Source organism: Poecilia reticulata, linkage group LG5 (assembly GCF_000633615.1).
Source record: "Poecilia reticulata strain Guanapo linkage group LG5, Guppy_female_1.0+MT, whole genome shotgun sequence".
Taxonomy (NCBI): Eukaryota; Metazoa; Chordata; class Actinopteri; order Cyprinodontiformes; family Poeciliidae; genus Poecilia; species Poecilia reticulata.
Window position 1 is genome coordinate 21888045 of NC_024335.1, and position 16833 is coordinate 21904877.

Consider the following 16833-nt stretch of genomic DNA (forward strand, 5'->3'; position numbering starts at 1 on the left):
AATATTCATCTATGCTCTGCTAATGTCTTAAAAACACAATTTCACAAATGCAGTTGTTTCCATTAAATAAGAAATTAAAGTCACAAATGAATACGCTTTTTGATAGGATAAGGCATCAAATATCGTGGCAGCAACAAATGTGTTAACAGATTTAACACATTTTTGGTGGCCTTAGGATCGCATCTCTGCTTTGTGCGGATGATGTGGTCCTGTTGGCTTCATCAGACCGTGATCTGCAGCTCTCACTGGAGCGGTTYGCAGCYGAGTGTGAAGCGGCCGGGATGAGGCTCAGTGCCTCCAAATCCAAGGCCATGTTCTTGAGCCAGAAAAGGGCAGAGTGCCTTCTCCAGGTCAGTGGGGTCGTCCTGCCTCAAGTGGAGGAGTTTAAGTATCTCGGGATCAGGCACGTGCAGAGGGGGGAGCTGGGGGTGCTTGAGCACCTGCCCTTTTTGCTCCTTGCCCCCAAGTGCCCTTTTGGTGCCCTTTTAGAACTACTGAGCGGGAGGAGACAGCCAGGTGAGGAAAAACTGTTCTTATTGATCGATTCAGTATTTTTGTCATACAGACATTAGGCTGTTGTTGTTGTGCTATTAGCTAGCTGCTAGCTAACGTCTTTGCTAGCAAAGCTAGATAACTAAAAAGCTTCTCCCCTGTGTCGTTAATGATATCAGTAATTCCTTAGTATTGCTTATGCAATAAGGGCACATCGCCCATCCAAAACCGATCATCTCCATAATGGATATTTGTCCGATCTTCTAATTTCCTTTGCTGCATAATGTACATTTCATTTATTCTGGCCTTAGGTAAATGTATCTTGAAGGAGAATAACACTTAAATAAAAGTCCAACAAGGATATTCATTTAGAATTAAAAATAACTCACCCTGAATTACCATGATAGATATAATGAATGTAATAAAAGTGTGTCATTAATGAAGGGGAAAAAAACTCAACCCAGAGTTTTAAGTTTAGGGTCTGGTTCGCAGAGTATGAAGTTAAAGTTGTTTCCCAATTATTCAATGGAAAAAAATAACTAACCTCAGTTAAGTGAAATAAAATTGTAATCAAAACTTTTGGAATTGTAATGATTCCTTTAAAGAAAAAGTTTTGTTTAAAAGACTTTTTAAATTAAATAACTAATTTTTACCAAACATAAACATTTATTTGCACACATCAAGATGTCATTTGAGAATAACAAGCAAAACGTTGAGTAACAAACAAAAACTTAGAGTAGCAAGAAAATATTTCAGACAAGCGCAAATAAGTTTGTTTTGCAAAAAAGAAAGTGTCACAGCTGCTGCTGAGCTTTAACCACTCACACCTGATCGTCATCACCCGGATCCCCAGCTGCTGCCATATAAGGACTGATCTTCCCCCTGCATGGCGTCAGATTGTTGTGAAACCCTCAGCGGTAACACTTTCAGGCCTGCTGTAGTAACTTGAGCTAACTGCCTAGTAACTAACCTGTCTGTCTCTTCCTTCTGCCTAGTTGCCTCTCCTGTCCCCGATCCTGACACCCACCTCTGGTTTTGGACCTCCCGGCTTCGACCTCCTGTCTGTCTGACCCTGAGACCTAGAACCTGTTTGACCTGGATTTAGACCCGCTGGCTCTAACCCCCCTGTCTGTCTGACCCCGAGATCTGGAATTCCCTGACCCTGATTTGGATTCCCTGGTTCTGACCCCGGCCTGTCTGACCAAGAAATAGTTTATCTCCTAAATAAACACCAGTTTTTGTATTCGCTGTTCAGTCCCTGCGTCCATCAGTTCCTGAACGTGTCAGAAAATTAACTTCATGAGTCAAAAATGTGTGATTTTAATTTTTTTTAAAGTTTTTTTTAAGCAAAACTCAGTAGGCTTTTCTCGTGGTGACATACATTAACAATTCAATTTTTGCTTTTGTTTTTTTTTTTTTTCTGCAGTTCCACAATAAAGTTTGATGCAGCTCTGCTTTCCTGAATGGACCATCTTCATCTCCACTGCAGCAAATGGGCAGCTCTTTTTTTATAGATTACAGTCCACTAAAAGGTTGCATTGTGCCCTTGTTTATATTTTTAATAGTGTAATTCTGTAAAGACAAAATATGTAAATCAGAGCTACATATCTTGCTAAATTGCGGGTTTGAATATGGCAATACTTTCCTATAACAAAATAGACCTGCAGAAAGAAATTACTAAAAAAATATCTTACATAGGCAGTGTTATGCTCTATATGGAGATGTTCATTAGCTTTGATTGTACATGTCACATTTTTGTATTTTATCATTGTTTATTAAACTCTGAAAGCTGTGTGGCTTTGTTAATATTCTGTCCTAAAATGCAGTTAGATGTGCCTTTTTTGTTGTTGAGCACTTGTCCCTTTAGTGGTCTCTGCACGGCCCTGCTCGGGATCTTGTTCACGAATGAGGGAAGAAGGGAGCGGGAGATCGACAGGCGGATTGGGGCAGTGTCTACTGTGAAGCGGGCATTGTACCGATCCGTTGTGGTGAAGAGAGAGCTGAGTCAAAAAACGAAGCTCTCGATTTACCAGTCGATCTACGTTCCCACCCTCATCTATGGTCATGAGCTTTGAGTCATTACTGAAAGAATGAGATCCCGGATACAAGCGGCCAAAATGGGTTTCCTCCGCAGGGTGGCTGGGCTCTCCCTTAGAGATAAGGTGAGAAGCTCGGTCATCCGGGAGGGACTCAAAGTAGAGCCGCTGCTCCTCCATGTCGAGAAGAGCCAGTTGAGGTGGCTCGGGCATCTGGTCAGGATGCCTCCTGGACGCCTCCCTGGTGAGGTGTTCCGGGCACGTCCCACCGGGAGGAGGCCTCTGGGAAGACCCAGGACACGCTGGAGGGACTATGTCTCTCGGCTGGCCTGGGAACGCCTTGGGATTTCCCCGGAGAAGCTGGAAGAAGTGGCTGGGGAGAGGGAAGTCTGGGCCTCTCTTCTGAAACTGCTGCCCCCGCAACCCGACCCCGGATAAGCGGAAGAAAATGGATGAATGGATAAAAGCTGATTTAGGCAAAGCAAAGTTGGGTTTTCAGTAAACGTCTTGATTTATTGTTATACTTTTATACATCTTCTACTGTAAATTTCTACAAATTTGTCCTGTGATGGACAGGCCAATTTGTATCATTCTTGAATTGCATTTGGGGGGCCACACAAAATCACTCCAACGGCTACAAATGGCCCCGGGCCGCTCCATGGATGCCTCTCCCTACAGTATGGAGGGCCACATAGTTATGTCGGGCTGCATATGGTCCACGGACCTAGAGTTTGACACCTGTTCTGTAAACCATAATGACAAGCAATCATGGAAAGTAACACTTTTAATATACTGCTCAAAAAAATAAAGGGAACACTTCAGTGTTCACTTAAATGTTAAAGTGTTCCCTTTATTTTTTTGAGCAGTGTACATCACTCTGATAATGAGTGATATAATGAGTTTTTACTTTTTAATTAAGTCATGACTGGATATAGTAACTTAATGAACTGCATCTGTAACCATCTAGTCAATGGGACGAGATTTTAACCAAATGTTGAAAAGTCTAGTTCAGCTACTCATGGGAAAGGACCAAAGCTGTCAGACTTGGGTCATTTCCTGGCAATTTTGCAGCCATAATAACAAAATATGTCCAAGTTGTAATTTTAGCCTTTGAAACTTTGAACAAAACAACGTAATAAACAGTTAAAGACCTGTTGAAGCTTTCCTTTTTATCTTTTATTGTGAGGCAGAGGGTGATAGTGGAAAGAAGCCTGGAATGCCGCGTCTTCCTATACATTTCCCTCCTGTCCAGTTCAAGGTTTTTGGTATGAAGTGATTGTGTAATCAAGTTGAAAGAAAGGTTAACGTTTTCCCCTGAATGGACCGATAAGCTCTGAAAAAACAGACGTTTTGTGTCGCTGTCAGCCAATACAACCCCACATTAAAGAGGAGATATTTCAGCTAGTTATTAACAGACGTTGTTCTTCCTTTGTTTCCTTGTTTCCTTACGTATCCGGCCGTTTCTCTGTAACGTAACAACGGTCGGCTCACGTGCACCAGCAGACAGAGACGAACGAGGCATTCTCAAATCTGCGCGCGCTTTTCCACCAGCCCATGTGACATAATCCGGGCGATTACTCACTCGGTATCCACGGAGACGGGACACGCAGTGAAAAAGTCTACGGGAATCCACTGAGAAACTCGCAATATTTCCACCCACTGTTATGTAACTCGCTTGCTGTGGATTTGTTGCCCAATAGGAGCTTCCAGTGGGTTGGTCACCTTATTCTGTTTAAGAATATTCTAGATTCCGTCTCTGTGACCCTAATTGTAAAATATATATTTAAAAAATTAAGGATAAAGTATTAATAAACGAGGAAGTAATTTGGATACGCTTTTAATATTTAAGCAGTAAATTTATGATCTTTAAAGAAAGCATTATTAATCTACTTTGAATAATTTGTATTTATAAACTATATTGTTAGATCCAGACTATAGACTGTATTATAATATAGCCTATAACTATAAATAATAACTATAGCCTACCTAAAAATCATAGTCACAGTAAGACAAGGTAAGTTTATTTCCAGCTGAATTGGGCCCATTTTTTATTTGTTTTCCAGTTAAACATTGTGCATTACCTAATGAAACAACAGTAAAGTGTCCAACTTGGTTGTTTGGCAACAACAAAAAAGAGGTAATTTTCCAATATTTATTAATGGAAAAACATTTAAGATCATGGTTGGAGACTGAAAGCTGTAAATAAACTATAGCTTATTTTTTCAAAGATATTTATTTGCACTGTTACATTGTCTATAGTATTTCATTGGAGATTTAGGGTCAGTTTGCAGGTCATTAACCTAAATAGAGAAACCCAGACTGCCATTCCCCAAACACTGGGGTCAGTCAAACTATTTGAGAGTAGCTGCAGTAGTTTGACTGGAATTTGGGAGGATAGTTGCAGGTGTGGGGAGTGCTGCTTCTCAAGGCAAAAATAACTCTGACATCACTGTATCCTGAATGCTCCTACTGCTATCAGTTAAACTCACACTGGGACAACAAAACAAAGATCTTTTTTTAAAAACTAAAGCTGATTCAGTCATTCCTTGAAAATGTGGTGTCATCAACAAGATTTGTGATGAGAGACTGCGTCATCCGATTTTGGATAATTTGTCTAAAATAGTCACAATGGCAGATACTGAGCTGCCACGTTTCAAGGGAGGGAAAACAAACATTGCAACCCTCCAGGATTTGCTTTCTTGCACAAATGTAATCTGCACTTGTGTTTGATAAACAGTTACTTGCAGGTGAAACTGAATCCAACCTGCAGGAAACATATTGTCTTTTGTATTTGCACAAGGTACGCCAAAATACAGTCAGGTTGACAGAAATTATCAGCGAATGGACTGGAAAATAGACAAAATTGGGATTGAAATCCTAAATTCATAAATTGTTATACATGTTATAACATGACAGTAAAGCGAATCTGGGTGAAATTCCTCATCATAAACGTAATTTAATTTATATTTTTGTAATTAGAATGCAAACCTTGATCCTCATTTTAGCTGTAAGCTACCAAGATCATCTCACTGGGACTACAAAGTAATTACAGTGAAAGGTTTTATTGCCTAAAACTTTCGGTAAATCATAAACTAAGTGTTCACACAAAGTTCCTGCAGACTTTTATATCTGCCAAGCATTTTTCACATAAATAACATGTTGTATGTGATGTAGGAACAATTTATCTGGAGATTGCATTCTCTCCACACTTTGTACCTGAAAAATAAAAAAGTGTTCACTCAGAAGTATGGTTTGAGTCATCAATTCCAGATCATAGCTCCACTGAATATAGCTCTAACGTGCATTTTGCATCATTTATGTGAAGTCTCTCTTTGAGTACTTCTTGTCACTGATGAACAAAGGTTCCTCTGTTGTCTGAGAGAATTCAGGCCTCTAAAAACTGCATTGATTTTTACAGTCAATATGCTGGGAACTGGGCTAAATAGTAACGTGACTGCGCTGGGAAGCACGGGAAATTTGGAGCGTGACTCATTGCTGGAATAAGCCGACCAGGTCAATAAAAATGGGAGGAGAAACACTTTGTTTACAATTCGAGGCAAGTGTGTAAGTTATCAGGTTCCAGATTTTTATTCTTGTTTGTGACAAGCCTCTAAAGTGACAAAATCACCACAAACCCTGAGAATTGCATTGTTATTGTAAGAAGATTAGTGGGAAAGCTGCAGGTTAATTGTTTAATTATTTAATGTGCAGAATAACAGTCTGACATGTGATATGCTGTTCTTTCTATAGCGTTATTTGTAATATTTAGCATATGTTTCACTTTATAAACATTTTAAACAGAATATACATTCACCCAGAGTTCACTTTGTCCATCAAAAACATGACTAAGTGGTAATAGCGCCTGTGTCAAGACCAAAAGATGTAAAACCTGAAAGTGGCAATACATTGATTGCATTACAAATGTATCTTTAAGATGATCAAATCAGAAAAACAAGCAAATTGTTATGATGTACGCTATTTTAGAAGGCAAAGCTCTCATGCTAACACTGTTAGCAACTCAACAAGTAATTTGAAATATGTCAATATGTCTCCTTTTTAGTTAAAAATCAAGAAGCGTAAAAGAATGAAAGTATAGAAAGTGGAAATATTTCAGGGGAAGAAGTGACGAGGCTACTGTTGAGAATAAATAATTCTGTGTTTTCCTTCTATCTCTTTTAGCTAGTTGCAAAAGCTAGAGGAAATGACATGTTAGGAAACGGCCTCAAAGCTAAGATTACAGGATATGACACGCTAGGGAACGCCCTCTCTAGGGCGTAGCTTAGAGAGAGGCTAACAAAGGGGATCACAAACTATTCTTGGATGCCATTTTGTTCTGCTAGCGGATAGCATGAACAATGGACCAGCTGTATTTTGGTATTAATAAATGGATTCAACTCACTGACTCTTCTTCAACCTCACACATCAAGAAGTTAGCATGGAGAATGGAGAATTCTCCACTCCACCTTTTGTTAGAGTTAGCACTACAGCACAGCTAGCTGATATAGGAAGTTAGAAAAGTAGCAGTTCATTTGAGCCATTAACAGTTATTGGGGTAAAAGCTTATAACTCTAGATTAGTGCGATGGAAAATTTTATAATGTGCTCCTCACCCTTTTTGTGCTTCAGATTGTGTCTGATGATAAGATCATGTGTCTGCATGATCTTATCATGAGATTGATCAAGCTGCTCTCCTATAGATTCCTACAGTGCCATATGACAGCAGGGGATGTCCTTGATCATGTCTAATGTTATTTCCCCACCCCAGGACTTATCTGCCCCCTTTACCATCAAAGAACAACCCCCTTTCCTTAACAATAGACAAATGGCAAGACCATCTGTTGGGCTCCACAGAATACATAACAATCAGGGATTCACAAATATTGTCCAATCCAGTCTCTCTTCTCTGACCAGAACCTATAAAAGGTAGCCATATCCACTGTTAGTCAGAGCAGACTGACAGACTCCTTTCACTCTGTATTTCTGTTCTCACCTTGCAAAGTTTTAATACATTTCTTATTTCTTCTCATCCAGGCTCTTGTTTTTTTTCTTCCATGACAATATGCTGCAGGGATCCACAGCTCAGGTAGGACAGTCTGTTTGAAGTATAACTATTATCCCTGTACTTATCAAATCTGACATGGAAAAGTGACTAAAAGAAAGCCATTGTTGAAAAACAATAATCCGTAAGAAGCCCAGTTTGCATTTTGACACCAGTAGTGTAGAGAGCATGTGGTAGATGGTGATTTTGCCAGTGGAAATGGGCAGATTGATAAAAAAAAATATTGATACCAAGTTGGTAACAGCACTGAATTGATACTAGCAAGGTAAGTTTGATAATTAGCTTCAGATTCACTCTTGAAATTCAGTTTTGTTTTTGTGTTGTAGCTTCTTAACTCTACCGCAAAAGAGATTTTGTTTCAATTCGGTCTCCAGTGATTATTTCTCTTTTTTGCACTTTATTTAAGAAAAATGCATGCAAATTATGTTAATAAAATGTCATTAAAGTATTTTGTAGGCACCTATAAGCTTGATTTCAATTCTGTTGTAGATTAGAACAAAATAATTCAAAGGAAAAACCACAAAGAACAGAAAGGTCAGAATGTCAGTATTTGTATCAGCAATACAGATCAAATTATGCAGTGTGACACACCTACAAATTAAAAAAATTATCATTCTGGACTACATGCAGAACACTGTGCAGCAGGAAACAAACAGTGATGTTTGGATTTGTTTTTATTCTTCAGCAGGAACAGAAAGTTACATTTTTTGCCTGTATCTTTTAATATATTTGCACAACTTTGTCTATAACAACCCCTCCTATCCCCCCCCAAAAAATTTTTTTTAATAAAACAATTTTAAGTTTGTGGTTGTAACGTCACATAAAAAAAGATTATGAGGTATAAATACTTCTGCAATACACTGGACAGTGTAGTTTCTAAAGCCCGTCGCAAAGATACTCTCAACAGTTTGGAGAACTTTTACTTTCTTTTGCGTAGTTATTCTTTCAGTTAAGTGAAACAAAAAGAAAAAACCTAGAATATTACAGAAAGAGAAATAAACCCGGAGTGCGTGTGTGTGTGTGTGTGTGTGTTTCTGTATCCAGGATACTGTGCTCAGTCGCGGGGTGGAGGAGCTGGGAAGGAGCTACTGCGGGATCCGAACCTCCTGAGCAGGAATTTCCTCCCACTTTCTGAGCCAAACGTTCACGTGTAACTCGTGTTACTCGTGTTTTTGCTGGACCGTGGCCACGTTTTGGGCACAGCAGACCCCACCCCTTCTGGAGGAGGGTCTTCCCACTCCACGGCAGTCAATAAAAGTTTAGTCCGTGTGCGTGGCTGTGGGAAATCTGGGAGAACCTCGCAGGAGACCGTAACGTTTCCGTGTGATTTGTGGAGAGTGTGGATTGGATAACAAAACCAACTTCATCGTCATTGTTGTGAAGCTGTGAGTCGAAGACAACAAAGAGGTGGACAGACAGACTCACTTGATACCACAGAAGAAGAACTGGAATTCATTTGAATCAACATGTAAGTAAAAATAACTTTAACTTTTTACCAGACTGGAGAAAACACAAAACGGAGCTCTGTAGAAGGTTTCAGTATCTAAAAGTAGCCTAATTTATCTTTTTTTTTAAACCATACAAGGCTTGAATCACTTGTCCCATTCATTCAAGATTCATCTTCTCCATTGTGACTAGCTGATATAAATCTAGTTTTCTCAGTCAGATTTTCCATCTACCAGCTTCAGAGGTCACCTTGACTTGTTGTTGGGTTATTTTTACACACGTGCCAGAGTTGTGTGGGTTCTCCTGCCCTGCAGAAAGTGACAGCCCAGCTTTGACTGCTGGACACGAGCTGCAGACTCACGTGGAGCAGAGTAGGAGATAGAAAATGGGCAGGGTTCCTCTCCTGCTTCCCGCCACTGCTTGAATCATTCCACTCTGGGGTTGGAGCGCCTCCTCCCAGTCTAACATCCAGTAAATAATCCCACTCTGGGGTTTGAGCACCTCCTCCCAGTCTGACGTCCAGTGCCAGGATAGGGTGGAGACGGGAGCAAAGCTGGGACACAGTGCTGTTCATTCATTCTCCTTCAGCACTGTACTTCACTTGGTGGTTGGTGGATTCATTAGATGTATTACAAGTAGATAAACCTAAAGGGTTTTGAAAATCCCAGTAACCCATTCACTAACCTCCAAATGAACCTTCAAGGGATTGATTAGGATTCCTAAATGTAGGTTTTATCAAATGTGTTCGTCTTAGTGCCTTCTGCTGGCATACAGTGGATCCCCAACTGTTTGCAGTCCATAGAGTTTATCTAAAATATTCTAAAGAAAAAGCAGCTCGATTTACAGTGGACCGCGAATATCGGTGGTCCACTCTAAATCCAGATTAGTTGAAGCCATTTTGGTCCCAAGACCAAACTGGTCTTCTTTTGACCTAAGAAACTTCTGTTTCAAGAACATCATGGCAGTTTAAGCAGAGACTACATTATTAGCCTTCAAACCTTTGTCACATTTGAAGTGTTGCGGTTATTCACTCAGAAGGTTATGGGTAGAAGATAGTCTTTTCAGGGTTAGGGTTAGGCCCCCATAAGCCTTCCTGTGTGAAACACTTTTCTTTTCCAGCAACCATTGTGCAGTACATACAGCAGTAAAAGCAGCTGACCAAATGTGCTGGGGTTCCTGGGTAACGACGCAGTGCCTGTCGACTGTGAGTTAATAATCGGGAAGGTTTTGAAGCAACTCATTTTTCAGACACCAAAAAACATGAACTCCTTGCAAAAAAGCGCTTGGACTGTTTTTTTTAAACAGTTGAGATTCAAATGGAAAAATATGCAAAAAGTGAATTTTGCATAATACACCTTTAAATCACAAAACCTACTAAAATGCATGAAATCCTATTCATTTTTTAAGGCTGCAGAAGTTAACATGCCTTCACCTCCTTCTTATAGCAAGAGGTTATCTGCCTCATCAGATGTCAAATTATTTCCTTCTCATTATAATAATTTCCCCTCACTATGCAGTAACTGGAAAGCCACGGTAGCCTGGGGCAGATTTATTTAAAATTTATTGGAAAGCAAAAATCGTATGAACTGGTAGGAACTTGTTTGCTCTTTGCTTGATTTGTGTGGAGTCATTTATATCAGCGCCCCTCTAGTAAGTCATTGTGCAGATCTCAAAAACAGGTCCTTGCACAGGTTTGACCCCCCACATAAGGAAAACGCCTCAGTCCTCAGGAAGGCGTTACACTACCACCTTGTGGCTGCTGAGACACCACGGTGGATTTGTTCCTACATGTCCGCCAGATTATGTCCAGGCATGTACCAAGAGCTATAGAGAGGAGGGGCGGTGAGTCACTGACGGCTGCCTGCCTTGTTAAAAGCAGCGCTGCAGTCAGGCTGCTTCTTCACACAGGAGGTGTTAAGGCAGAAAGATGGTGAGTCTGGGCTCTCATTTTCTGTTTGTGAACTCTATGGCTTTAATTTTTAATTGGTTGTTTGTGTAAGGATTCAACTTTACATTAAAATAGATGAGTTCATCTTTAAAGAGGGGTTTTCGAGAAATTATCCAAGTAGTTGTAACTTTCTTTGAGACGGTGGCTTTTAAAATTGACCAGAGACCTGTTGTGTTTCATTTTCAGTGCAGAATCATGGCTCCTCACAAGTCGATGCTGAGCTCCCTAGGGGGGAACAGACAGGCCCGCAGGAACCTGTTCGGCCCTGTGGACCGAGACCAGCTGCAGGTGGAGTACAAGGCAGCGCTGCGCAAAGACCTGGACGAAGCGTCCAGACGATGGGGCTTTGACTTCAAGTCGAACAAGCCCCTGGAAAGCAGCGACTTCAAGTGGGAGGGCATCCCAGAAACCAGGGTGCCACTGCTCTACAGGTCCTGCGTGCTGGCAGAGGGCCTGGGGCTGGCAGGACGGGCTGTTCGGACCAAACCAGCAAGGGTGGAGAAGGAGAACATCCCTCAGATGCCAGAGAAGTGGGACCTGGAGGACCTGGAGAAAACGCCGGAGAAGGGAGACAAAGCTGTGCTGAAGAGGAAACAGACAAACATCACAGGTCAGTCCTCATCTATCAGTGCAGAGAATTAATAGTTGTTAGTGTCAGACATGGCTGAAAAACTTATCACGATATAAACGTTTCATATCAGTCAATAAAGGTAATTATCGATTAGTTTTTTCGTTTTAAATGTCTAAATTGCTGCCAAACTGGTGTTGTGACGTTTTATCCAGTTTTCACTCCACACTGGTATTTTTTTTATTTACTTTTAAGCAGTGGCGCAAAAAGTGGGTATGCAGGGTATGCAACGCATAGGGGCGCAGCACCAGAGGGGGCGCCAAAACCCCGTCTGGAGGGTGCGGCACGCCAATGTTCTCCCTTACACTTCAGCGCGCCTTACCTCGCGCACATAACGAGGTAAATGTAGCGAGTTTTACCTTTCACGTATCGTCGCCTCGGGGGGGGGGTTGAGTGAGCGTCGCTCCTTCACCCTGACGTTCCTTCCCTCGGGGGGAAGGGGGGCGCCGATCTATGTTTTCGCATCCACCTGAATAATGTGTAGTTGCGCCACTGCTTTTAAGCAGCTATGAAGCATAAACTGCTGCTGGGCAAGTTACTCAGCAGGTTGTTGCTAGGTAACCACAAGTTACTCAGCAGGTGGTTGCTAGGTAACCAAAGAGCGAGTGAGTTATTTGGTGCAACCAATCTTATTTGGCTGACCTTGACAGGTTGAGTGGCTAGTTTTTCTCCCAGAATGCTGTTTGGTTCTGGTCGCAGTTCAGTCAATATCCCATGTATAGCAGACGCATTATTATCTATCGATGTAGATTGTCACTGATTGATTTCCCAGCTCTAGTTTAGCGAGAGATAAACATCGTTCTCTTTATCCCAACAGATTTCTATCAGGCCAAGAGACGAGTTGTGTGGATGCCGAGGAAATCCGGGGAGTGATATCCACAGAAACGCTGCCAAAGCTCCCAAGAAACCACACGGGCAGCACCTGACTCAGGAATCACACAGACTACAACCATGAATCATGTAAACAAAAAAAAAAACCCAGAAGGGACCTCAGCTGCTCGTCTACAGTATATGGTAATTAGGGTCAGTAAAGGAGGGAGCTGGCTTGTTTTTTTTCCCCCTGTCGGTGGAAAGATGGGGGCATTTGAGCAGAAAAGATTAACAGTAATCCCTGGAATCAGTGGATTTATACTCATTTGGATCAAGGGCTCGCCAAAGTGCTGACTGACATTTGCTGCGGTCGTCCATCCCACGGCTCTTTCAAAAACCTCAGCTTCTCTGTAACTCTACCGACAAGAAGACCTGGATGGAGCGATTCGAGATGTCGCTGAGGCTGTTGGGTTCGCAGGAAGAAGCTGAAGACCAGGAGGAAGCACTTAGTCTCCTTTGTTCAAATGCACTGTTGTTGTTGTTTTTTTTTACTGTGTTTTCTACTTCTTGTCCTTTGTAGAGAAATACTTGAGGAGCTCTGATCTCTTGAACATGCAGAAGCTTTGCTTAGACGCCAAATGACAGAAGTGCCACCCTGTTTTTTTTCCCATCTATTCTACTGTTTGTAAAAGTTGTCATTTAAAAAAAAAAAATCAACCCAGACAATTTAACAGAGTTATTAGCCTCTGGCTCCTGTTCGTAGGATATATGTTGTAATCTAACTCAGATTGAGAGATAAAGTTTTATTTAGCATAGTAGCATTAAATGAAAAACATTGCAGTGTTGCACATCCAGAGCCTTTACTGTGCCTCTCGGTATTTTGTAAGCTCCATAAAGGACAATCAGAAGAAAGTGTTCCTGGAAACACAAATGTATTATTTGCCAATCTAAAGCACATTTTATCAAACAAAGCGTGTTCCTTTTTTTTATTTCTTTTTCCTGACATTTATCTGTTCTGGCAAATCCTGCTGCTATGGATAATCTGAACAGGTCGCAGACAAGGGCCTGTAATTCTAATCCTTTACATACTGACAGCTTTGAAATGTCCACCGCTGCAAATCCCAGGCAAAAAACTGCCACACACAATGAATGCACTTCTGTTAGTAGACGCTTATGCACACACCTTATAAATATATTGTTTCTGTTTAAGAAAAGCTGCAAAAATGTCTATTCCTTTATTTATTGAAAGATGATATTCCAAGTGTCTTCTGTTTTGATTGTTTAATTATGACGTTTCCTAACCTGAATAAATGTTTCAAATGTATTTGAGTGGCTTTGTCTTTCTTTTTTTACTTAAGTTTTTTTTTTTTTTTTTTGTTAATTTACAACACCTTTCAAAAGTCCTCTGGTTCAGTTTGACCGATTATAATCACAAACTTCATGGTGTTTTAATAGAACTTTATCTGCTGGATCAAAGAGTGTAAAGAAAAAGAAAACAACACATAGTTTTCATTGATTTTTTAAAATTTATATATATATTAAATAAAAATCTGAGAAGTGTGGCATACCATTATAGTCCCTTTAATATTCCTAACTAAATTCACTTTTATGGCTGCAGCTAACAATTATTTTAGCGATCAATTATTCTGGCGATTAATTGGTGGATTCTGCAGAGGTTTCTTTTAACCACTTAAACTTATTTTATTCCATATTTAAAAATACAAATCAGCAAACATCCAAGTCCCTTTTTATATAAGAAAATATTTTATTGCCTAAATGCAGTAGGAGTATTATTTTAGTGTTTGTTTTTCCTGATCATTTGAAGCAAAGGATAAAAAAGGTTTTTCATCTTAAATGGTAAATGTATATTTGTCCAGTTTTGCTCTGCTGCTGTTATTTCACCAAATATTTTTTGGGGGGTTTTCAGAGCCACTGTATTTAACAATTAATCCATTACTAAATTAGTTCATTATTCAATAATTGATTAATCACAATGAATCCGATTAACCGATTCAACCTTTCCTACACTAGTAATAAAAAATTGTGGCAGAATTTACAAACTGTTGTCCACAGAAACTCTCCATCCCATCTGACTGAACTTACTCTATTTTTTTTTCCAAGATCAGTCAAAAGGTTTCAGATTTTTATTTTTTATGTATTTTTATGTATCAACTTTCTCCACTTTACAGTTGTACACCAAAAATACTGTGAAATTAACTGAAGTTTAAGTTTGTAACACGACAAAACGTCCAAATGTGCAGAAATTTAAAATCAAAACCCAGGGAGTGGATGGCATTGGTTTGGACTTAGCTACGTTTGCCATCCTCAGCTGTGTGGGATTACAGCTTAGCAGGAGCTCTCAGGTATATATTTATTCACAAAGGTACTATAGTGTCATGCAGTATTGAGTTTCTTGTAGGAATTTTTAATTTAAAGGTGGGACGACCAAGATAGCAAAAGCACTGAGGCCTTCAGTTTCCTTTTACATGGAACAAAATGTCCAAATGTTCAATGTGACCCGTGCTGCCTGTCGAACAGAAATGTCATCACCTAGATTTAGCAGAAAAGACAGCGGCCTCCCTCTGGAAAAACAATGTGGTGATTGATCTGTTTCTGCATGTCACATCTATCCTCTCTGACTGACGCAGTAAGCGGCTCATCGGTGCTTCATCAACAAAGTCAGATTGTTGCTGAAGGCAAACCTCAGAGCGTTCACCCCACAAAGTAACCTTGTGACCTTCATATTTCACCGGCTGAAGGATACAAAATAGCTAGAGGGCCTTTCTACAGTTCAGAACAATGTGAGCAGAAGAAAAGCACATTTTCATCATTTATAACTACTAGGTTGTGACATGTAAAGCACAATGTGTTATCTACATTTGAAGGTTAAAACTCCAGTCATAGTAAAAAAAGAAAGTACACCCTTTTTTACCAACTGGATTTTAAGCATCAGCACATTTTATAAAGTATCTGGGTTTAAACAAGTTCCTAATAATTTAAATCTAACCTCAAAGTGTAAAAAACACAGCAGATTTCACATTTATTTAATTCAATAAATAAAAAAACTAAGTCTGAATAGGAAAAACTAAGTACACCCTTGCTTCTTCCAGAGGCTTTCAGCAGCCAAATCTTCATAATTCACTATGATAAATGACCGTGAGCCGATCTGACCGCATTAGGAGTTTCTGATCGCTTGCAGATGCGTTAAACAAAGACATCAGCAGCTGCAGCTCCCCAAGAGTCACGAGCCGAGCCGTCTTCATTTATAAGCACTTTTAAAACGATGAACAAACATCATATAGAAACAAACATAAAGCCATCTCTAGTCCATCCTGCTGCAGCGAGAAATAAATTTCACAGCAAGAAAACGTTTAGGAGCGTTTCCAAATTCACCTCAAGCTGAGACTGAGCAGCGTGCAGCAAAGCATCTCAGTGAACCAGGATTGAAGTCCTTCACAGCAACATTTGAAAACCGAACACCTCGTCTCAAGTGTCAGGGAGGAGGGCTGATGATCTGCAGCTGCACGACCTCTGACCCTTGCTCCTATGAGTCAACTGTGAGCCGTGAGAATCGTGATGTCAAAATGTGAGGCCATCGTGATCTGAAGCGAAGCTGTGAAGAGCAGAGAGCCCAAACATTAGAGACTCAAACAGGTTTGAGGAAAAAAAATGACAAATTTAAGTTACTGCTGCTAAAGCTGGTTCCACAAGTTACTGAATTATGGAGGCTTCTTAGGCTTACACACACATTTTTTACCATTTTTCCTTGTTTTATAATAAATACTAGTGTTGAATCTGTTGGATTCTGAATTTATTTTATTTGATAAAGAAGGCAATTAGTATTAATCAGCAGGAATATGTCATATAAATATGCAAGATTTAGCCAGAGGCTAATTCTCATGTGTAGATCCCAGCAGGTTGACAGAAGGAATTTAAAAGAATTAACATATGACTTATCAGATATGACTTCAATGTATAGCTGAAAATGGCGTAATTTACAGTAAAAATGTATAACAAAAATAAAAACAAATCACATCTGTAAGAAAACATGTATGAAAAAACATTTGTGAACTTAAACATTATTCAGGACATGAGTGTAACTTTAATCTAGTTGTGTTTTTGCTGAGGTTAGGTTTAAAACCCCACAGAAACCATGGAATTGATTTGACATTTTCTATCCTTTTAAATAACTCAGAGCAGTGAGAATATTGTCCCTGGGAAAAAAGGGATCTGAGGCGCAAATTAATTACTACTGATTGTAAAAGGAAGCAGCAGTGTTACTTGAAATGTTCAAAGGAACAAATTATGCAGAATCTGCTGCCAGTAGAGCTGATAATCATTTTCAGAAGAAGTCCCCAAGCAGAGAGGATTTTCAAATTCTGTGGTTTTAGTTTACAAGCTTGATAGTGCTCATG

The 16833-nt window shown here is 40.0% G+C and overlaps 1 protein-coding gene across 2 annotated transcripts; it reads left to right on the forward strand.

Moving 5' to 3' along the window:
* Positions 1-7654: 7654 nt before the first annotated feature.
* cdkn1a (cyclin dependent kinase inhibitor 1A) lies at positions 7655-13742 on the forward strand. 2 transcript variants are annotated; one of them, XM_008409803.2, is made up of 3 exons: positions 7655-9054; positions 11167-11590; positions 12426-13742. In XM_008409803.2, exons 2-3 carry the CDS (start codon positions 11176-11178, stop codon positions 12479-12481), a joined length of 471 nt encoding a protein of 156 aa, XP_008408025.1. In that variant the 5' UTR covers positions 7655-9054; positions 11167-11175; the 3' UTR covers positions 12482-13742. The 2 variants fall into 2 exon arrangements, with proteins under 2 accessions (XP_008408025.1, XP_017160103.1); XM_017304614.1 differs by lacking the exon at positions 7655-9054 and adding an exon at positions 10864-10962.
* Positions 13743-16833: the final 3091 nt, after the last annotated feature.

What these genes read in the sequence shown, in the direction of transcription:
- cdkn1a (XM_017304614.1), top strand. An exon ending in GAAACAGACAAACATCACAG is followed by an intron (nt 11,591 to 12,425) that starts GTCAGTCCTCAT and finishes TTATCCCAACAG; the next exon opens with ATTTCTATCAGGCCAAGAGA.